This window comes from Atractosteus spatula, chromosome 25 (assembly GCF_055471065.1).
Source record: "Atractosteus spatula isolate fAtrSpa1 chromosome 25, fAtrSpa1.hap1, whole genome shotgun sequence".
Lineage (NCBI taxonomy): Eukaryota > Metazoa > Chordata > Actinopteri > Semionotiformes > Lepisosteidae > Atractosteus > Atractosteus spatula.
The window spans coordinates 4,692,762-4,716,019 of NC_142730.1; the positions used below are offsets into that span (position 1 = coordinate 4,692,762).

The following is a 23,258-nucleotide window of genomic DNA, read 5'->3' on the forward strand; positions in this document are numbered from 1 at the left end:
CTGAAGAAGTGCCGGTTGATTTAGTAGGATTATTAACAGTCAGATGTAGCAATATCTGTGTATAATCAGCCATCCAAAACCCTTTAATTGATTTAGACTGAGATCACATTCAGTCTTTCACTGTACTTCCAAATGCAGATTCCAAACCTGATCTTCTGAACCAAGAGCTGCTCTAACTGACCCAAGAGTCACCCAGTGGAACTCATAGATGCCAGTGGAGGACGGCAGCTTTTATTTCACCTGATCCCTAGTTGATGATTAGATATCAGTTTTCAAAACCACTGGCGAGCGGCTGGCGAACCCAGAGGCGATCTTGCCTGAAAATAAAAACCTGTTCAACGCCAAGCCCTTCAGGTGAAATTTCTATTTCGGTCTCCTAAGTTATTGTAGAGGCTGAGAGTACTGTGTGACATCGGGGAGTGGATCTTGGAAGCTTATATTTGGCAGTGGTACCAAACTACATGTTCAGCCTCGTAAGTAACCAATTTATCCTTCTGTAGACTTTCCATTAATTACAGCTCGAGTCACAAACATGAACGATTGTGTGAAAAAAGTAATATTTGTATTGTCGATTTGGAGTCATATATTCACTGTGTAGCTTCAGTATTTTGTCTCCTTTACATAGTTTTTTGTTTGTTTGTTTAGAGTGAGAGATGTTGCCAGTTGGACAATTGAAGCAACAGCTCTGATTCTAATTTCTTTGTTGGGGATTTGAAGTCGGTATGGGGGATGGTGTAGTGGTGATTTTTGATACGAGAAGCTGTAGCTCATTTCTGGATTGTGGCCTGTTGGGAAGATTGTACCTGGAACTGGAACCAAATCACAGTTAAAACTTCACAAGTACTTGTTGTTGCTGATTTAGTTAGTGCACATTTGAAATGTGATGTGTTTTAAACAGTGTGTTGCAATACATCATCTGCATCATTGCTGCTAAGGGAATTTAGGAAATCTTGAATTGCTAAACTGACTTAAAATTGAACAAGGCTGGTCTCACTGTGTGCTTTAAAGCTTGGTGTCACACTGCTAGCAAAACCAAATAAGTAGTGTTAAATGCAATCTATAGGAAATTCGTTTAATTCAACAGTGATGGTTCATGTCAATGGTTGATGGTCGTTGAACAAGTTGTTGGTAGTTCCTGTGCTAGAAAGCAATTTTGACATCTCTCTGGATTCATGTTAGTGTCATAACCATGCTGGCTACTCTGTGTTTACAGCTTGTAGCAGAGGTTGTGCTGGTACCTACTTTCATTTCACCCTCGTTGACGATGAAACTTACAATTGCTTATTTGTCCCCTTGTTACAAGTTTTGAGATTCATGGACGTAACTTAAATGAATAAAGATTCAGGGGCGACTCTGATGAAAAGACCTGGTTGTGCTACAGTGTCATGTAGGACGCTGGAGGAAGATGGGCTGGTGTTTTTGAAGGGCTAGTTCGTGATGTGTGAATACTGGATTCGGAGGGAAGCTCATATTTGGCGCTGGGACCCAGTTAATCGTTCAGCCCAGTAAGTGAGTTTCTTTCACTACAAAATCTAGAACTTCAGATGCAATTGTAGAAAAAAGTTGAGTAGAATGAACTTGTTTACTCAATCGCTAATATAATGGAAGAAGATAATACTTAAATACTTAACATTTAATATCTTGTGCTATCCACTCCTACAATTCCCAGACAGTGGAACTGAAATCATTGTTATTCACTTGTTTTGTCAAACTGGAGAGAAAACACTTTGCCAAAGTAGGTTTAGGCGGACTTCAATCAATGTTAATAACAGGGTGACTTATTGTTCCTTCAAAGTCTTTTGCCCTAGTTGGTTTAATGATGGCTTTAAAAGTGCAGATATTGAGGTTGGGAAGAACTTGGATTATCTTTCAGCAAAGCGACACCGTCATCCATGAGAAAAACCACCAGTGCAATTATTATTCATTATGAAGAGGGAAATGTTACTGTTAACACAGTCACTATACATCTATCTCAGCCTGACTGAATACATGCAGCCTGGTCACCATTTTAACCACATCAACTTGATCAGATGAGACTAGACTGCAGTAGACGAGACTAGATTAAAGTAGACTAGATTAGAGGAGACTAGATGAAGAGATCATGTTCATTATTCAGTGCAGCCCAGTGTTTGCCCATGTTGAGGTCAGCACAGGGTTTTCAGTCTTCAAAGAACGAGAACATGGAACCTCTAAGTCAGAGATGATCTTCTCAAACAAACTGTTTGGTCTAATTTAATCACAGTACTGGTGAAAATAGGCAAATAAACCAGTTACAAGCAAGACGCCTTCCTAGTCTTTCACCCTGACCAGGGTCCAGTTTAAATCAAAATCTCTGGCTACCAGCCAGTCACAACTGGTCCTGCACAACCAGTGTAAAACCCGAACAGCTTTTTTAACTAAATCAGATCTTATGTAACGGAATTTCAGAAAACCTTTTATTTGAGGCACATCTATCAGAAGCGTGATCATCACAGGTTATTGACACAACGTGTGCTACAGTGTGAATACGAACTCCTACAGCCTGGTGTTTGGGTCTGGCACAAGACTTTCTGTTCAACCAAGTAAGTAGCCACAAAATGTGTCACAAAGTGTACTTCTTTCTGAGCTCATTTGTAATATGCTTATATACCAGAGGAAAAACACTAGATAATGCCAAACTGAAAAGCTTCTATAGAAACACTTTAGAGAGATCAAAAAGCAAGTTAACATCTCAAACTACTGCATGGCATTGTATTTCAGGTAAAAACAGACTGAAAGTCCAGTCCTGAGTATGAATTCTAAAGGTTTCATTCTTATTTCATTTCCAAAACTGTCGGTAAAACTCCTATTAAGGGGGACAGGAAAATAAACAGGAAAAAAAATGACATAAAAACGATGAACCTGATGGAATTTGCTCTGGGTTTTAAACACAAGAGAGAATATTATTGGGCTGTTTTACTTTCAGAGACATTAGACAGAGTAGAACAGTTTCCCCGTTCAGGGGTTGAAGTGTGTCTGGGGCTGGGCTCGGCTGCTGTTTTTGTCTTGAGACGCCACAGTGTGTGTCTGGAACAACTGGCTTTGGAAAGCTCATTTTCGGAAGGGGAACCAGGTTACAAGTACAGCCTCGTAAGTTCTTTTTTGCGAAACGAGTTTCCATTTAGCTTAAATAGGCATTTCTACTACAGTGATGCTGCTGCCTTTATTATAATGTAATGGATGTAATCTAATGGACAAATGTAGCCCAGCAGAGCTAGCAGTGTGAGGGGTGATAGCTTATTTGCCTGAACTAATTTAGGTTTGCCACAGCAAAGGGGTGTGAATATCTATGCATAGTTAAGTTTAGGATTGTTTTTTTGCAGTTTCTGCATCTTACCCTTTGAGCATTCCAGGTCTAACTAAAAAAACATTGCTTTCGAATAATGTCCAGACATCATTTGCAATTCAACAAAATGAGGATTGAGCGCAATTCAACCAAATCCCTTTGGAAGAGGGTGAATGCTTTTGCAAGGCCCTCTGCAAAAAGAAAACCACTCTCAATAGTGTAAGAAAGGAGCTGTGTGGATAGATAGGACACATTCAAAATGTGAGAGAAAACGGAAATGGTTTAATTGAGAAAATAATTAAGCTGATTCATGTTGATGTCCCAAAGTCCTTGGCAATCCAGATAACTGGTCTGAAATTGTGAGTGTAAAAATATAAGTAATGACCATGAGCTTGATGATGTGGAGATTTTTCTGAATATTCTCCCTTAGGGAAAGTAAATAAGAGTCTTGATCCCCAGAGGTTTCAGGTTTTTGATGTGAAGTGTGTTACAGTGTGAATTCGAACAACTTCAAGCTTGTCTTTGGATCTGGCACAAAAGTTTGGGTTCAGCCAGGTAAGGAATTACAAATCAGTCGGCATCCCTCTTTCTCCACATAGAATATGTACAGACAGGTTCAGGAGCAAAACATATTTGTTGGGATGAAGCAAATTTTAAAAAAAGTCTGATAACCGCAGGGAGGTAACACACCAGGATCTGCAAGATTCTATGCTTTTCCTTGTAAAAATGGTTCGTTTAAGACAAAAAATGAAAACACGGAACTTGATTGTGAATTATGGCTTTTTTATTTAGAGAATAAGAAGAAGTGGTCAATTACTTAGCATCGAAGTTGAGCTAATTTCCAGTTCTGGTACAAAACGTAGAGCTTGTAGCAGGTGTTACATGGCTCTTGAAAGTGTTGATGTGGAATAGGTTTGCCTGGAGACATGGTTAGAGAAAATGATTAAACATTGAGTGGTAGCAGTGGGTCATGCCCTGGCCTTGACCATTTATAAAACAAATCAATCTGGAATTCAAATTATATCCAACCTTACTCCCCTAAATATAAATAAATAGAACGTGGAAGATGTCCTAAGTCCTTAATTGCAACCCCCATATTACAGGGCTGCCTGTCCTCTGGTAATCCTTGGTGAACACAGCAATTGGTCCTCAGTTACAGGAGCTTAGGAACAGTTGTTATGCTGGACCTCTGCTCTAAAGCAGTCCATTGTCCAGAAAGGTTTAAATACCAGGAAGTGTCTTTCAGAGCAGTGTTTTGGTGTGAGAAACCCACACAGGCTTGAGGAGCTCTTAATGGACAGCCGTGTTTTTGGTGAGCTTTGTTACACTGTGTGAATGACAACTATAAGATAACCTTCGGATCCGGTACCAGACTCTCTGTAGAGCCACGTAAGTCCACATAATGTAGAACATACCTTGATTTTATGTGTAGGTAGATGAGTTACAGTAAGGCAAGGATGCTATAACTTAATTACAAGTGGTTAATTACAGATTTAGTGAACCCATATCCTTTTTTGCGACAGTAATTTTTCAGATTGCTACACTGCAATGTGTTTAATCATAATAACGGTAACACTGTGAAGTAATGGAATGCGCTGTAGGTATTTTTGTGGGTGTGAGCTTATGAGTCAGGATCTGAATCATGAGTTCCAAGAATGCGTTAAAACCTCTGAGAAAACATTTTCTTTTTTTTCTGTTTTTCATATCACAGTCGGAACAGGGACGTCAGAAAGCGCAGAGCCAAAAATGTTGTTTTCGCTTATTTTAGGGTGGGATTGCTGGGGCCTGTTTTTGAACCTGGTAAATAACATTTCATTTCATGGGTGGATCCTTAATTCTTATTATAGTAAGAAATGATTGCAATCTACTCTCATGTTTCTGTGAATGCTGTAATTAGTTAAAAGTGAAAGATTTAGCTTGGCTGGAGACAGCAGTCAATGATAACCTCTGGCTCTTGGAGTGGTAAGCTTTTTGCTGCAGGGTAATTCACTGTGTGAATAATAACAACAACAAGATTATATTCAGACGTGGAACAAGACTGTCAGTACAGCCAAGTAAGTAGGAGTGTGAAACGGGGAATTCGAAAAGAGTGAGATTAGATTTTTGAACTTCTGTACAAGTTTGGTTGCAGGTGTATTGAGAAAAATTTAGAAACTTTTATTTTCATTTCAAGGAGTTTCATCAGAAACTGCAAAAACAGTGTTGTTTTCCCTTATTTCAATGTGCGTTTGCCAGGGTCTGTTTTGAACCTCTTACATAACTCAACATATCGTTTCAGAGGTGGATTCTTAATTCCTACTATGCTAATAAATTATTGCAATCTACTATCATGATCCTGTGAATAATGTGATTAAATGGGACAGATTTAACTTGGCTGGAGAAGCTGTAAATGACAACCCCTGGCTCTTGCAATGATAAAGCTTTTTGCTGGAGAGTAATTCATTGTGTGAATGACTTCAACAAGATTATATTCGGACATGGAACAAGACTGTCAGTACAGCCAAGTAAGTAGGAGTGTGAAACATGGAATTTGAAAGGAGGGAAACAGATTTTTGAACTTGTGTACTTTTTACAGGTTTGAAATTCCAGTGCAGAAAGGCCAGGAGAAGAATTTTAGAACTTTGCTGTTCCCCTATGCTGAGCACAGACAAGTCCTGCTCATGGTGTATTGATGATATCTAACTGGGCTTCAGATTATATTTTGGATTTAAACTGGGCATTTTAGTAAACCTCTAAGAGTAATTTCTGCAAAAAATAGGAAATGTCACAGCTTTTGAACCATTCTTTTTCTTATTTGGATTTGTTCTGGCTATATTTTCGGAGAAAGCCTCAAGAGCTCGATTTCAGTCCAGTTGTGCTGCTCAGGTTCTTGCTGTGCTGGAAAGCAGTGTGTGAATAATTATGACAAGCTGGTGTTTGGATCTGGCACTCAAATCGTGGTAAATCCAAGTAAGTTTAGTCTTTTTATTAATGTTTAATACTGAAGAAACTGAAGAAAAGATCAGTTCATTACTAAAAGACATTCTTCCTACACACAGAAACTTAAGGCTTTGAACAAGATTGTACTGTAGTTAAAGGATGAAGTACTGTAAGCACAGAGACACTATTCATTTTCTAGAGTCATTTTCCTTGGTTTTGGGAAGAAGCTAGTTTTGTGATACTTGGACAATATGTTTTAAACATTGCTTGCAGTAATTATAAAAACAAAATGGAGACACTTGAAATAACTTGGACAAAAAAATGATGACATTATTGACTGAGTGGAAAACATGACCTACAGTATGTTTTCAGGACAAACAGGCAAAATGAATAATTTTCTCTCAGTGCGCTATTTCTCGGTATTGTAAAGATTCAGAACGAGCTCAGATGGTCTTTCTTGTTCCTGTGATTAGCCACATCCACGACAGGGTCAGAGTGTGCCGAGCCAGAATTCTTAGTGTGGTCTTCCTCACTGTGTGAAAGCTAACTATAAAATACTGTTCGGACCCGGTGCCAAACTCCTGGTGGAACCACGTAAGTCAACAACGAAACAGAATATTGTCAGTTACCATGCTGTGAGGTAAAATAGATTTTGTAGTATCCTACTTTCACAAAGGTAAAATAATGACTAATTAGATTATCGTTCTTCAGCTTAGTAAGTATACGTGTGAATATTGTATGAATTACACATACTGTATCTTACATTTAACTGAGGGCCAGAAATGCTTATTGATTCCTTAATGTGCTGACAGGATTCTTCCTGGAATTATTCAGTAATCCTGAATCCTATGTTTCCATTTTATTAGTCAGTAACAAAAAGTCACAGTATACTTTGAGATATCCTTAAATACCATACATATACTGTACGTGTGTGTGTGGATCAGAAAGAGGTGCTTTTTGAAATGGCATCTCGGGCTGTGTGAATAACAACGTCAGGATGTTCTTTGGGTCTGGGACAAGGCTCTCTGTGGAACCCAGTAAGTAAATATCTGTGCATTCATGAGACTTGTACATTCCCTGTTTTAAATATATGGAAAAGCGCCTAATCTGCTTTTGGAAAAAGGTTACTCAAAATGTGATGGCATTCTCAACGTCAAATTCAAATGTAAGAATGACTTCAAAAGCTTCACAATACAAATACATTATTTCAGATGGGTGAGAAATATAAGAAGTGTTGCAATACGGAGATCAAAATATCGTGCTCGGTTTTACGGCAATTGATCTCATTCACTCAACTGCCTTTGCAATCCAGATGGTTTTCTTCTCAGACTCAAAATTTGCACTCAAAGTTAAACTCTTTTTTTAACCAGTAAATATTTTAAAGCATTAAAATGAATTGAGAAAAACTCCCTGTTCCCTCTAGAAATGGTGGGAACTGTCTAATACGTATGAGTGTCTATTAGTTAACTGTTTCCCTATTAATTAGTTAATTAATAGGGAAATTCCAGTGGCAGCTTTTTTATTTGAAACTGGATGCGTCGAATTTAAGGCATTTCCATTCCTTGTAAGATCAGTATTGGCCACTCTGTAAAGCTACAGATTTGTGTTCATTCACAAAAGCGTTTCTGGAAGAGCGGTTTTTTGAAAGGCCGTCACAGACTGTGTGAATGACAACAGGATTGTCTTTGGGTCTGGGACAAAGCTGTCTGTGGAGCCCAGTAAGTAAATATCAGAGCAATACATGACATGTGCAAACATGGGATTTCTGCATTTGAAAAACCCAAAAGATCCAAAATAGTGTTATTGATCCAAAGAGTCGAGCATGACAGTACAGTCACAAATCAAGGATGTATATACATGGCATGATATCTGGTATCAAATTGTGCCGAAATGTCAAAGCAGAGATCTGTTTACAGATCTGTTTCATTCTGCAGAAATCTGTTGTAAAGCAGCTCATTATAACCAAATGGAAGGAGATGTGTACTATGTGAATCCTGCAGAAAGCAGGATTGGATATGAAACTTACTGTGCAACCATGAATGTATATACAAATTAATTCAGTTAAATTAATGCAGCATAAGCTGTGCTTTGTTAGGAGCTCTGTATTGAATTCTTAATATAAACTAATTCAAGTGCAAGAGCTTAAATATTAGTGCACCATTTGAACCATAATGAGACCACTATTAAGTTATTATTTCCTTTTTATATTAAAAGGAAAATATTAATATCTCCATTAATCAATACTATTTATTCATATTAATTAGAAAAAGGTGATACTCCCACTTATTGAAAATTATTTAACTTTTCAGTGGCTCTTTATGGGACAGCCTTGCTCTTCCTGAGTGTTGATAGTCATATCCTTTAACATAAAAAGACTGAAACCTTTCTAATCTGTACCACAACAATTTAAGAAGTGAAAAAATCAATAAGGTAGTAAATGTGTGCATACACTGTAGTAGTAAGTATTTTTCACTCAAGTATAGCGATTCACGTTAAGCCAAATTTGGGCAAAATGTAAAATTTGAAATTGAATAAAAGATTATTTTTTTAGGCCAAATATGCCTCATAGGTACAGTCTGAAACATGAAAATGGATCATTTCATTCTGCTGATCACAGTTATTGTTGAGGAATGTAGGTCTGTGTGAATGATCAGGGTTTCAAGTTGATATTTGGATCAGGAATGAAACTTCATGTTCAGCCACGTAAGTTGTGCTTATTTCAGCATATTGAAATTATTACAAATATGTAGAAAAAGTGGGTAAAGGCTTTGTACTGCTTGACACAAGAAATTCCTTAAATCTGTTCTGGTTAGGGGAAAGATCCTAGCATGGAATTGTCTGGTTTCTGTGGTATAGACTGTTGGAATCGCCTCTAAATTAAAATGTGTTTATATTTAGGCTCGCTGAGAAACTGAACTGTATTAATTCTGTAATGATGTCATATCAGTAAGGAAACCGCTGAGCATTTACAGGAGAAAACATGGGTGAAATGAAAAACACTATCACACAGACTAGATCACTTCTTTTTCGTACTAAGGAGATTTGTGTTATACCAAGGGCGTGAACCAGCAAGATTAGAGGTGGACTGCAGATTGCGTTTCGCCTTGCGCGTCTTTGTGGGACCACAGTCATCTCTGAGGAAGTAGCCTTGTGTACCGGTAGTTCAAGGTCTAGCTCGTATCCGCGTGTGAATAGCTATGGCCAAGTCCTGTTTGGATCTGGTGCGCGAGTTACCAGCTGTTCCTATGGCACATTAGCCTTTTATATCGCCCATTCTTCTATCCCGACAGTGCGTGGGGGAAAAATGGTTGAATTTGGGATTTTTGATAAAGATTAAACGCTTCTTCCCTCCCGCCTTGCGCCCGTTGCTTGTCAGGATAAGCTCCGACTACACCGCGACCTTGTGTTATATAGGTCGGTTAGAAAATTCTACTGTGGCAAACACTTCTAATCTACATCACTGCAGTATTTAAAAGCCGTCACTCGTGGTCATTCGGCTTCCCTGAAATCCAAAACGCGGAGAATAGATCCCGGGGGACCAACTTTTCTATGCTGTCTGAACTGGTGAGAGGAAGGGAGTTTCTTCGTGCAGATGGTTCTCATCTGCGCAAACATATCAACAGGACCTCCGAAATGTAAAACGTAAAATACTAAGTTTCAAAAACGGCGTCTGCATGCCCAACAGAAAAGAGTAACGTGACAGAATATCGTTTGTGAAAAGCCTGGAACTGGGACGTCATAACAGTGACCAAGATTGAAAACGCCCATTTCAGAGATGTTCAAATCGAATATTTGTAAGGTTAATAGCATTTTTAAAATGCATTGGATTTTGGTTCGTGCTGCACGCGTGTCTAGACTCTACAGCAAACGTCTTTGGCCTTTTCAGGAGCGAAAAAGCTTTAACAGATATGTGCGCGGTAGTGTCTACTTGATTCTCAGTCCACGTAGACAGACAGGTGGTTTCTGACACCACTCTCTGTACTGTGTGAATGTTAACAAGATAACCTTCGGTTCCGGCTCAAGACTCGTTGTTCGGCTAAGTACGTTTTCACTGGATACATAAAGCAACAATGTCATTCGTTTCAAATCATCGTCGTGTCTGGCCAGTTCTATTGGAACAGAATTCTGTCTCATAAATGTACCTGGTGCAAGCGTATCGGGCTTCCCCTAGTTATTGCAAAATCTTGTCACTGAACAAAGTAATGGTTGTCACGTTTATAGCCTGCATGTGGAATTGTACTGAAACGAATTACTTAAGGCATTGCGTTTTTTCCATGCTGATATTAAAAAATACGTAAAATTACTTATATACAGTACATGTGCTTGTGAAGGGATTTTTGTAGACTCAAAAATCACAAAAAATGATTTACCTTCCGTACAAAAATGAAGTTGCGCACGTCAAACTCTTGTGGAAAAGATGTAGAGTAAATCGTCGCACTTAGTGCAAATGAGGGGAAAAAACTCAGTATTTTACCAAAGTTGAATTTACCATCTTACTGTTGCTATTAGTTAGCTTCCAATTTTTAAAGCTGTGATACTTTGTTTTAGAATGTCTCGCCCGAATCTTTTTTGGTTAAGCGCTCTAGCATTGTGTGAATGATTATGGACAGAAAATAATTTGGGGATCTGGCACATACCAGTTTGTTGAACCAAGTGAGTCGTCTATTAACATTTGAATTCTCCACTTAGGGAGTGAATGAAATATAAATTGTTGGGTTTTTTTTCAAATAAAAAAAGTAAGCCAAGAGTAACTAAGCTTAAGAAAAGCAACACGGTTCTTTCAAGTTTTATACTAATCTCATTTTTATTAATATTACTGCCAAATACTTCAGCATTCACGAAGTTGAAAACGTGGTGAACTTTGAGTACAACAGAGCTTGAAGAGGAATTGGTATTCTCAGTCTTCAGTATTCAGTGGACTAATCTCATTCTGAGGTTGGGGATTTGTGGTGACAATTTAAAAAACTGTAGCACTTCCACCCAGGATAGTATAATGAAATCCCTTTGGCAAGGTCAGATAATGCTTTCTTGGACTGGTTTGGTATTTTCTCTTGGTGGTGTACGAGCCTGGAGATGAATTTTAGACAGGAAACACCCTGCGCACTGAGCCCTGTCGCAGACCGTGTACACAAAGTTAGGATCTTTGCAAAACCCCATGATGTCCGGAAAAAACAAAGGTGTTAAAAGGCTCTCCATGCAATACTCAAGGCAGTTTGCACTTTCTCTAAGTGAAAATGTCGTTTTTAAAAAAAAAACAAGCTGTAAGCTCATGTGTGCTGTGTTGTTCTTGTTTTAAAGGGAAAGAGAACACGGACCCGTCTGCCTATGTCTTGGCATCGGCCGAAGGGCCTAGGGCCTGTTTGGCCACTGACTTCGGGTCACACAACACCGCAATCTGGGTCAATGGGAGCAAGAGCAGTGCGCAGCCCGGTCTGATCGAGGAAGAGAAGGCCTACAGCATGGTGGAGATCATGCAGGATCCAAACTTTGAATGTAAAGTGGATTTCGGAAATGGCACGGCTGTAGACGCACAAAAAGGTAAGCATTTACACCTTAAGTAAGACTCATTTTCAATTAAATTATTCAATTAAATTATAGCACACAGCACTGCCAGACTTCCACTCAGAGAACAGAATGATATGGTATGTGTAAAGAATGATGAAGCTGCAGCACCATGCAAAGTCGTCACTGGTTGATATTTTAAGCCGCTGGAGTGACACTTTTTTCAACAACTTTTTTTTTTCCTGTTTTTCCAGATGACGGTTTGGACCTGTGCAGCACTGTGGGAAACCAGTTTTTCCAGACAGGTACATAGATATTGAAAATATCCCTAAAAAAAATGTTTCCCACAAAAACAATGCACCAATACTAGAAAATGAATTCATTTCCTAAATTAATTGTATATCTCTCTCAAGAATGCCTACACATCAGATTCCCTGATTAAAGACATTCCTCTTTTTACACAGAAACTGTCTGAACAATTATTGAGGGTTTATGTGCCTTTTAATTAATATAACTTGAAAAGCTACTGTTGCAAGTTTAATTATCAGCTATCTGGATCTTAGGTTGCTGCTCAATGAATCTTATTTCTACCTGTGAAGTATATAAAATGTTAAAACTAGACTCTTTCACATGGGTCACGATTCCCTTGCGATCTTTAATTTCAGATGAAAAGATCAACTTCTTGTCCTTGACTGTCCTGGTCCTCAGAGTTCTCTTCCTGAAAAGCATCGGCTTCAACGTGCTCATGACTATCCGAATGTGGGGAAGTTAGGGTGAGTACTGGGGACTTGGAATCGCCACCACAGTCGCTGTCTCTGCAGTACCTGTGGTCACCGCATGGCCAAAGACAACTGACCATCATCCAAGTCAGGAAACAGCTCTGTGGCATAGTTATGGCTAATAGAGACAAACTGAGAAGCGAGCAAACTAAGAACAATTAAAATCAGACACAGACGGGCATGAGTCAAAAGCTATTAAAATTGTATTCTAGGTCTTGAGCCTGAGCGTTAGCCTCTATCACATAAATAAGGGAAATTATTTTAAAACTTTAAACTTAACACTAATACAAAAATAGCGTATCTGGCGTCAACTAACTTCAGATCGGTTGGTCTTTCAGTCTGCACACTGGTAACAGTCTGAGGTTCGAGTGGCACATAGAATCTAGACTATGCGAAACCAAGAGGGTAGAAACACACAGCACAAAGTCATCACAGAGGCCTGCTGGACAAAGCAGTGAAGTGTTTTCATCGTTTGTTTTTCCAGGAGCTGTTGGTCCCTCCGGCCTGGCGACAAGACAGAAAAGGAAGGAATGAAACGACGGAAAAAAAAACCGTTCGGATTTGAGATGTTTCGGGCTTTGCTGCTTATTATCGTCTTTCAAACAATGACAGCGCCTCTCTCCTAGTTTAAACGGAAGAATGTTCCACAAGTGCCTGTATCGTGCACTATAAAGAATCTTCTATAAAGATTGATCTGCAGAGATATTATATTGTATAAAAAAATATTCCAAATGCATTTTCATCGGGGTGTATATTCCTAATCACAGATGGACGTGTGAAAAATGTATATGAGAACATTTTGTTCGAAAAGCTTTTTTGTTTCCATTTTTGCTCGTATCAGCTTGTTAAACACACAGGCGCTTGGTCTCCTTCTGCAAGTCCTAGTGTTTCAGTTCTCTGCTGTTAGCTAGTGAACATCTTTAGAGCAGGTATGTGCCATACGGCACCAGAATGGACTGGCCATCCAGACGTTAGTATGAGAGAATGTGGCCTCAGGCACTGATACACATAGACTTGCACAAGGTAGGTTCTTAGCATCTTAAATGAGTCAATTATCAATTTATCATTTGTAAAAAAAAATCTGTATCTTTAGTTATTCTTTACTTACAATTACCCATGTTTCCCTAGAACATGTTTCTCGGGAATCTTTGATGGGTTTTAGGTCAATTCAAAGCCAGATGTAAACTGTCACGATGAAACAGCAGTGCTGTTGTGGTGCAGTAACATGTAAATGAATGGCTTTTAATCCATTGTGTTAACCGGAAATCTCAACCTGTGACATTGTGGATTAGCCTTTGGATGTATAAATGCTTTGTTTTCTGTTTTGAATATGTAATTTACTTCTGTGGCTGTGCCTGTGCTTAAATAAATCTAGATTTAAATACTGCTTTTGTTCTATTTGTTTATTACGAGTTGTTGCATTCAGTGTTGTGGATTAAGGAGAGTGGAGGAGTTCTCATTAGTTTTGCACGGGGTTAGTTAGCGGAATACCAGCAATCAGTGGACACATTTCCTTGAATATGACCATTGGAGGGCAGTACCGGGACCCTGTGTTCGGCTTCTGGACCTGGGGTGCTGTCTGTGTGGAGTTTGCATGCTCTCCCCATGTTCTTATGGGTCTCCTCTGGGTGCTCCAGTTTCCCCCCACAGCCCAAAAACATACGGGCAGGTTAATGGGCTTCTGGGAACATTAGCTCTGGTGTGAGTGTGGGCATCACTGTGTGTCTGCCCTGTGATGGACTGGCGTCCTGCCCAGGCTGTATCCTGCCTTCTGCCCGTTGCCTGCCGGGATAGGCTCCAGCTCCCCCCAAGACTCTGTACTGGATAAATTGGCTACAAAATGGATGGATTTTTTAAAAAAAAGGTTGTTTTTTTGTCTTACTGGAGTGTTTTAACATGGCTGTGAAAGAATAGGACTTGAAATATTTAAAACTGCCCTTCTTCTCTTTACTGCTGCCTGCCTCAACTCATACAGCCCCTCAGGCGAGTTCTCCCTCACCTGCATTTAAATTGAGCCTTCGTATGTTGAAGCAGTCAGTGCCAGAACTGGGCTGAAGGAGGATAATGACACGGTGCTGCAGTCTGACCTGTGGACTGTGTTAGATGCCGTTGGGGTTTTTCTCTACTGCAGAGGCTGAATCCATGTGACTAGTCAGGCTAAACATGACGAAACATGACGAAACATACCTGGATCTCCTGTGCAGATCTGCAGCAGCCTCAGACTAGATTCCTTCCAATAGTGCCACTTTTAAGCACTGAGTTACTGGTGGCACCCACCTTGCAGAGACTCCGACCAGACCCCCGACACTCCTGGGGAGAGACTCCGACCAGACCCCCGACACTCATGGGGAGAGATTCAGACCAGACCCCCGACACTCATGGGGAGAGACTCAGACCAGACCCCTGACACTCCTGGGGAGAGATTCAGACCAGACCCCCGACACTCCTGGGGAGAGATTCAGACCAGACCCCCAACACTCCTGGGGAGAGACTCCGACCAGACCCCCGACACTTATGGGGAGAGATTCAGACCAGACCCCCGACACTCATGGGGAGAGACTCAGACCAGACCCCCGACACTCATGGGGAGACACGCTGACCAGACCCCCGACACTCATGGGGAGAGACTCCGACCAGACCCCCGACACTCATGGGGAGACACGCTGACCAGACCCCCGACACTCATGGGGAGACACGCTGACCAGACCCCCGACACTCATGGGGAGAGACTCCGACCAGACCCCCGACACTCATGGGAGGTCATCATCACCAAGCTCAAACACATCACCAAGTGTTAGAAGTAACTAGACTGACGTCTCAGCCTGGGTCACCAATCTCTCAGGGATTACAAGAGACACCAATAATAAAGAGTTACAAATACTATAATACACGAGTAAATTTTAAATATGTTATCAGAAAAAATGTCAATTAATTATACTTTTTTTAAAATTATAAGTTGTTTATGGAAAATTATGGAAAAGCAAATATCATACTACTTGCATGAATTACTATGCATCAAACATATATTCCTTTGAAGTAAAAGCTTAATTCTTGAGCATAAAAATCACAGATCACCCCCCCCCCAACACACAACTTCCTTCATTCGCATGTCCTTCTCCCCAGTCCCAGTCCTTACGCCACGCCCCCAGAGGACTCGTCATTCCACCTCCCCTTCCAGCACAGTTCCCAGTTAGCCCATTTACCCCAGCTGCTTCACACTCTCCCCTGTGCTTGGTATTGGGGTTTGTCCTGGCTAGAGCTACTTCCATTTTCGCTACGATTTACTACTTCGTTTTTGGCTTCCTGACCCCGGTTTGTTCTCGGACTACGTCTCCTGGTTTTGGGTTTTGGTACTTTGGTTATCGTTCTGGTTTCGACTCTCGGCTTCCTCGCGGCTGACGGCTCCACTTCTGGTTTTGTACTTGTTTCCCTACGGCTTTCGGGCTTCGGATTGTTCTATCGACGACGCCTCTGGAGATCCTTCTGGTTTTCTGCATAGGGTCCTCTCTGCTGTTCCCTAACACCCAGCTGCTGATGCTCACCCAGCCACAGCATCGGTCTGCGCCTCATTCACAGCCCCTGGGGTCCCCAGTGTCTGCGGGGTCCCCCTGCCCCACTGGCGTCCAATCAGTGGACTTCTTCACCCTGTGGCTTTTACACACAGCCCCAGCCGAGACCCTCTCAGACGTGCTGAATCCCTACTCGGCCTCAAGGACCACTGCTGTAGCCTGAAACCCACCCCCAGCGGGTTCAGCTGCAGCAGACGGACAAGACAGGCCAGGGCGCGTCCATTCTGTACGTCGAGCTCGGCTCCACCAGCAGCCCTGCACATCTCCGTTCTCACGAAGTTCCTAAACTACCCCCTCCCTGGGTTCGGCACAGCCAGCCACAGCCACATGTGTTCAGGATACTACTTCCAGGTCAGTGTGAGCCTAGGCACAGCAGCCATCTTGGAATCCCAGTCTCTGCCAATCAAACCTGGGACCGGCGTTCCTCCGAACCACTGCACAAGTGGAAACGTCCCGCTCAGCCATTAACTAGCGCTCTCTGACACAAGCTCTGTCTTTGAATTATTCTGCATCAATGTTAGGGGGTTCCCTTTACCTCTTTCTGGGGTCTTATCCGCCTTGACCTTATAGTCAGAGTGCCATTACTGCAGCCAGGCGAGTTAGGCCAAATTCAAATAGGGTATCCATACAAACTCCATCATCTTGCTGTGTTACTTAAGATATAACCAATTCTGACCCCTACCGAAATACATCTTGACCTTTCTAAGAAGGTCTAGAAAAGCCTTCCTCTAATATAATATAATAATATATAATTGGTGGTTTACACATATAGCTCCCTCTACTGGGCGAGACAGTAAGAGCAAGTGAACAGGAGCGGTAACAGAAGACAGGAAGTCTCCAGTTCTCAACACCGTGGATGACTCCCAGTCTTTATTAATACTGTGGCTAATGTTTTTAAGGCCAGTCAGAAAACATGGTTTAAATAAAACAAAAAAAAAGGTTCAAATGATGTGATTCTGCACGTGCAAACCCTGCGGCAGAACGAGATATTTCCGCGAGTAAGGAAGCAGATGTTTAATATTGAGCAAATTTAGTGTAAAAACAAAACAGACGGAGACCTAGTTTTATTTTTACCAAACAAAATCTGATTAACACCTGCAGTTAACGAGTTCATTATTTTAACTATTTAAACCTAGAGAAAAACAAAAGAAACTAAATATACCTAAATATGTAATCAGTTCAAAGTTACTAATGATCAGTTTAGTGCTATCGAACAAATGCCTTGTAGTCACAAGATAAAAGTATTCTAAATCGAAAGAGAAAACTAAAATCATCAGGAAACACTTATTTCCATATGTATCCTCATTGCTTTAAGCGGCGAGATTGTTTCTACTAGGAATAAATCATTACACCGAGGCAGCAAAAGCAAAGTATGAAATAATTACAAACAATCCAAGTTCGCGAGATCTCTATCAAACACCTGTGTGCGTGTTATATCAAGGTGGAAAGAAACTGACCAGATTTAGAGTAAGAATTCCATAACTAAACCTGTAACATTAACATAGATGGCAAAGTGTTCAGATGAAGACACGGCCAAATGCAAAGGTTATTATTGGAGCATCAGTATTAAGAATAAGAGACTGATATGAGTACAGTACACAGTGAAAGAATCTGTTCTGCCTCTGTAGACAGATTGAAGTATCATTCAGTCAAAAGACTCGCTTCAAACAGCTTCCAATGTTTTACTGCTCGGACAATGAAGCAGATTGCCAAATTCGTGAGATCTTTCAAGACTGGCTTCCACAATCAAGAGAACCCGAATTTTATTTATCAAACTCTTTGACTGAACATTTACATGGGTGAAATTGGTTGTGCAGGCGATACGATCATGTGGGCAAAGGATGTTTATCCTCTAACATCCATTGAATTCTTAACACTTGCTGGTTTGACGTGACAGGAGCCGTTATATACAGTACTGTATAACCAATACGCTTAATTCAAATATTTAAAAATAACACTCACTTTTCAAATTGAAAGGCACGTGTAAGGCCTCTTATTGCTATTCTGTTTTTATTCTTGTATGTTGTTGTTGTTTTTGCACTTTCAACCGTTCAGAGACAATAATGAGAAAATGTTCAATAAGATAGGTTCCGAGAAACAACACCAGCTGTATTCCTAATCTCTTATCAAATAAACAGTTCAGAACTGACTAAGAAAAGCCTCGTTAAATGAGTTATCTGACACCGTCCGTTTGTACTGGAAATCCCCCCCAAAAAAAAAATTAATAGACTGAAAATAGATCGAAAGCCAACTTTGTCTTCTCTGTGAGCCTCGGGCAGTAGTACTCCATCTCTGTGCTGTGAAGCCCAATGCAGTTGTAGGCTCATATCTTTGTAATAAAACCTTGTTCACACCGTTATTTCCTCTCGAGGGCTAAACGCCTGTAATTGCACTGTAGGTACGAGCACGTGAAATTAAAACTAATGATTTAAGGCGGACGTCAGCGCGGGAAAGGCTGTTAAATACCATTTTTAACGGGCCCTGGGTTGTTTTTTTGTGTGTAAACTGATACTCGGGTCATAAACCACTGGAGAAAAGTATTCCTCTCCAGTGTCCGGCCTGCTGTCCTAGGTCTCTTCTAATTATAAATTCATGTTCATTACCTATGCGGCATATTGCGCCTTCAGTACACCTTTCACGACGCAGTTCGGTCACAATATCAGACTTTGCCAGCCCTGTGAGTTCTGTTCATGTCCTGGCGGTCCCTCTCCGAGCTGAAGCCTTTTCATGTTCACGAGTCACTTTCTATTTGAATTGACGGCCCAGTATAACGTTTTTGCTTAACATCGGATAACGAATACTGTATAATGGCGTCTCACCGGGTCGTTGTGGTGCTTTAAGCAATCTACAACGACACAAAGCTGCCGACTAAAAAAAAAAGAAATTTACGGAACACCAAAACACAGATCAATAACACAGACAGACAGACAGACAGACAGACATTAATTGACAGGCTTTTTTTTTTTAATTACCCAGCAATTATGCTGCGGTTGTGGAGATACAAAGCCTACAAATAGCTTGTACAGTCTTCGTTTGTCACTAGTCCTATTAAACTAGATCTAGGAATTGGAGCACCTTGTAACAAAAAATGTCATTAGGGTAACGGTGTAAAACACAACGGCCTTGTTTACCGTGGAGAATAAAATTTTTGCGTGTTAAACAATAAGGGGCTAGGTGACAAAAAAATATATATTTTTTTTTTAGTTCCGATAAAAGAATTTCCACTTCTGTGCCTCAGTTCCTAATTGTGCTAAGCCACAACAGGTGCGCGCAGACCCTCAAATCAGCGTCGCGGTACATCCAGCCCTGAGAGGCGGATTGCGAGCACATTTCAGCTAATGAAAACAGGCTGCACGTGTAAGGCCAGCTGTTTTCCACTCGAACCCAATTATTGAGGAAAGGAGGTTGCCATCTGTATTGGTTGGGGTTTTGTTGTTGTTGTTGTTGTTGTTTCTATAATATCTGTGTCAATATAAATGCAGGAATACGTGTGTTAACAGTTTTTTTTTGGCTGTCAAAAAAAAAAACAATGAAATTGAAATCGAATGCGTTGCGTGTTTTTAACCCTTGCAATTAGAGTAATTTGTAAGTTTCAATGAATATGAAATGTTCGTCGAGAAAAATAAAGCGTTATGAGCGCCAATTAATATAGAATGTCAGTTCATCGCTCGCCCGGCTGCCTGCGCGGTGAACACGGTTATTTTACTTACTGCTTTCGGCTTTCTCTGAGTCATTTCCGCCGTACTTGTACTTTAATAACCCAACAGGCAGGGCTGCTTACAACTACTCACAGAAAGTGTGATAAAAATGTAACTAATATACATTAACTACTTCTTAACGCACTGAAATAGCAGTCCCGTCGTGAAAGGCAATTAGTTTCGCGTGACGTGACGCGCCTCCAGGGCCAGTATACTGGCGACCAAATATTCAAGTGGCCTTCGCAAATCACCTGCTGCATTCTGATATGTCCCAACCAGCTATCGATCACCCTTCAGAAGTGACAGGAAATGATTTCACGTCAGAGTGACCAATAGCCTTCAGAGAGAGCTGGGCATTGTTATATACTGAGCGACATGCAGGACCCAGTCAGTATTCACGCGTCCATGCAATTACTGTCGTTCAGAGCAAATCATGTTTAAGAGGAGAAACAGCTTTTTAATTTTATTCCACAGCATAGATTCTGGTGTTTTTTGTCATTCATGAAACAATATCACGATTCAGAAGAATGAACGGGATTTATTGATGTAAGTGAGACCCGTTGAGCTATTTGTTAGCTATAATTATTTTATATTTTATATACTGTTATTCTGAAATTATGCGATTCTTTGCCTTATTTTTCTGTAATAGTTTTGTGTTTTGTAGTAATGAAAAATTAATGGGTAATGTTGTGGCGCATTGGATCTGCAGTAGTGCTCCCAGTGTTTCCACTAGTGTTAACATAATATACTGTTTTGCTACCTCGAATTTTAATATCCGGATTTTTAATTTAGGGCAGTGACCTGATTATTCAAAAAGTGTGTTTGTTTAGTCATGGTTCAGACTAAAGCTGGGTTATTATTGTTTTTGAGCAAGAGGTACGTTACTTATTGGAAAACAAAAATCTGGTTTGACTATTGTTTCCACAGGAAGCGGACGGTTTAAAAATACGAGTGACAAACCGCGATAAGGGAGGTGGTGGCTGCTGACGTCAGAGGTGTGTTTTCCGCCCGGGCCGGCTGCGCGGGCCAGACGTGCCGACAGGAAGCTCGTGGGAGGCCTGCGGGGGGGAATATAGTGCAGGGCACGCAGCACGCGGCAAGACTCTGCAGCTGAGGTGCCTGCAGGAGCCGGAAGCGCAGGCACGCTCTCATTGCAACTCCTCTGCGTGCATTCGGCTGCACTGTGCATTCGAGCCGTGACAAGTGTTTATTCCCTGACTGCTGTACAGAATCCACATGGTCCTAATAGTGTAACTAAGTATACAGCCAAGTATTGCAATATATGTTTCAAATACAGCATATTGTCACTGCAAAGTCTCAGTGTGCATTCTTCCACACTTTCCAGTAGAGCTATGGCACAGCATATGGTCATTGCAATTCTTCTGTGTGCATTCATCTACACTTTCCATTACAGCCCTGACAAGTATTTATTCCCTGACTACTGTACTGGATCCACATGTTCATAAGAGTGTAACTAAGTATGCAGCAAAGTATTGCAATATCCTGGTTGAAAATGCAGCATATTGTCACTGCAAAGTCTCAGTGTGCATTCTTCCACACTTTCCAGCACAGCTAGGGCAAGTATTTATTCTCTGACTGCTATACAGGATCCACGTCTTCATAATAGTGCAATAAAGTGTACAGCCAAATATTGCAATAGATGTTGCAAATACAGCGCATTCTCATCGCCACTCCTCTGTGTGCGTTCATCTACGCTTTCCATTAGAGCTGTGACGAGAATTTACTCCCTGACCCTATACAGACGGGTATACACCCTGACCTTCTGAGAAAGACCTACAGTTAGAAATAGCTTTCGTTTTTCAAGCAATTTATACGTATTCATATAACACGTCTAATTAAGTGTTGAAACCGTGTCGTTGGGACCTAGTCGAGAGAATTAGTGTGCAGTTCTACACTAGTGGATCTGAACTCAATCTTGCATTTTGCAATATCTCAAGAAGGAGCAGCAAAGTGTATTTCTCTGAATATTGTTTTATGGTAAAGTACTACTTAATGGCACATATCACAAAATCGTTTGCCTTCCAACAAAATGGAGAAGAACCAACCCAAATAAGACTCATCTGGCTCCCTGACGCTTGAGGTGTAGAAAGGCTGGAGGTCTTCATTTCGTTGAGCTTTACTGACCTCTACCGGCGGATAAATATATTGCGACAGTACCGCTGGGGCGTGGATGTCTTTGTGACAGGTCTTAGGCTGCCATCTAGTGGCGCTGTACCAACATTATTGCAATAATAATAATAATAAAAATAATTTCCTACATTTATATAGCGCTTTTCTGGACACTCCACTCAGAGCGATTTACAGGTAATGGGGATCCCCTCCTCCACCTCCAGTGTGCAGCCCCACCTGGATGATGCAACAGCAGCCATAGTGCACCAGTACACTCCCCACACACCAGCTCTCAGAGGGATGAAGCCAGTTCAGAGACGGGGATTAGCTGGAGGCCATGATTGTTAAAGGCTAGGGGGAAACACTCGGGTGGTGTGAAGCTGAGACGGGTGAAGAGAGGTGCGAGGTCAAAACCCGCAAACGAATAGAGAGGATTAGAAGGGAACGAGTCTGTCATTGAGAGAAGGGGGAAGGTGTGATCCTGGTGTTTAGGATCATTTTGGTGATAATTTTGGTGGACACCCGAGTATCCACTCTGCTTCTCTCCTGCTCCCTCCTCCTCTCCACTCCCGGCTTCTGTCCTCTCCTGCTTCATCAACTGCCGGTTTTCCTCTCTCCCTCACACCTGAAGACTCCACAGCCCAAACGTTGTGTCTCTTCTCTTTTCAGCAGGGAATAAACCTTCACTTGCTCCTTTGCAGCCTACGCCTGCTGCCACAGCCACCTACATGAACTACTTCATCATCATAATCAAACTCTCTGCAAACAATGTATTCATTGTTCACCAGTCGAATGCCTTTAGGCATAAAGGAAGTAAATGCTCTCTTAGTCTTTATACAGAGGATCTGGTAGCTCCTCCAGAGGGGAGGAGAGTGGATGAGAGGGGTCATCTAAGATCTTACTTGCACGATTAATAACATATCGCTCCATTAGACGTTACTAGTCCAAGAGTGCACCAGTAGTCTTGCCACCAGTCCTGATCACCTTGTTCAACTTGTTTTTGTTCTGAAAGGATAAGGCACCTCCCCAGCTCCGAATACACAAGGCTAGAGATGCTGTGAGTAAAACACTTGTCATCAGTGTGCTGTCTACATTAAAACTCCTTAACGTCCTTAAAAAACTCATCCTTTGTTGAGCCTTCGGAAAAGTTGCCTCTGTATTGGTGGTCCCAGTCAATTTACAAGGGTTTTATATTCGTTTCCTGTCTGGGTGTCGGTTCCATTGAAGGTTATTGATAAGCACCGGGGGCAGGTGCATGTGGTCTAGACGGCGATGTGAACAGTCAACAGCAGAGGGCGCCAGAGACATGCCGAGGCCTGTGAGCTGTCCACAGCACCGTGAGTTTACAACTGCTTGA

The 23,258-nt window shown here is 41.2% G+C and overlaps 1 gene segment (V, D, J or C); it reads left to right on the forward strand.

Moving 5' to 3' along the window:
* Positions 1 to 13,891, forward strand: part of LOC148815141 (T-cell receptor alpha chain constant-like) — a 53,688-nt gene extending 39,797 nt beyond the window's left edge. Inside the window, 4 exon segments of the C gene segment in view lie at positions 11,522 to 11,761; positions 11,980 to 12,030; positions 12,391 to 12,498; positions 12,989 to 13,891. Coding sequence covers positions 11,522 to 11,761; positions 11,980 to 12,030; positions 12,391 to 12,497 — 398 coding nt within the window.
* The last annotated feature ends 9,367 nt before the right edge of the window (positions 13,892 to 23,258 follow it).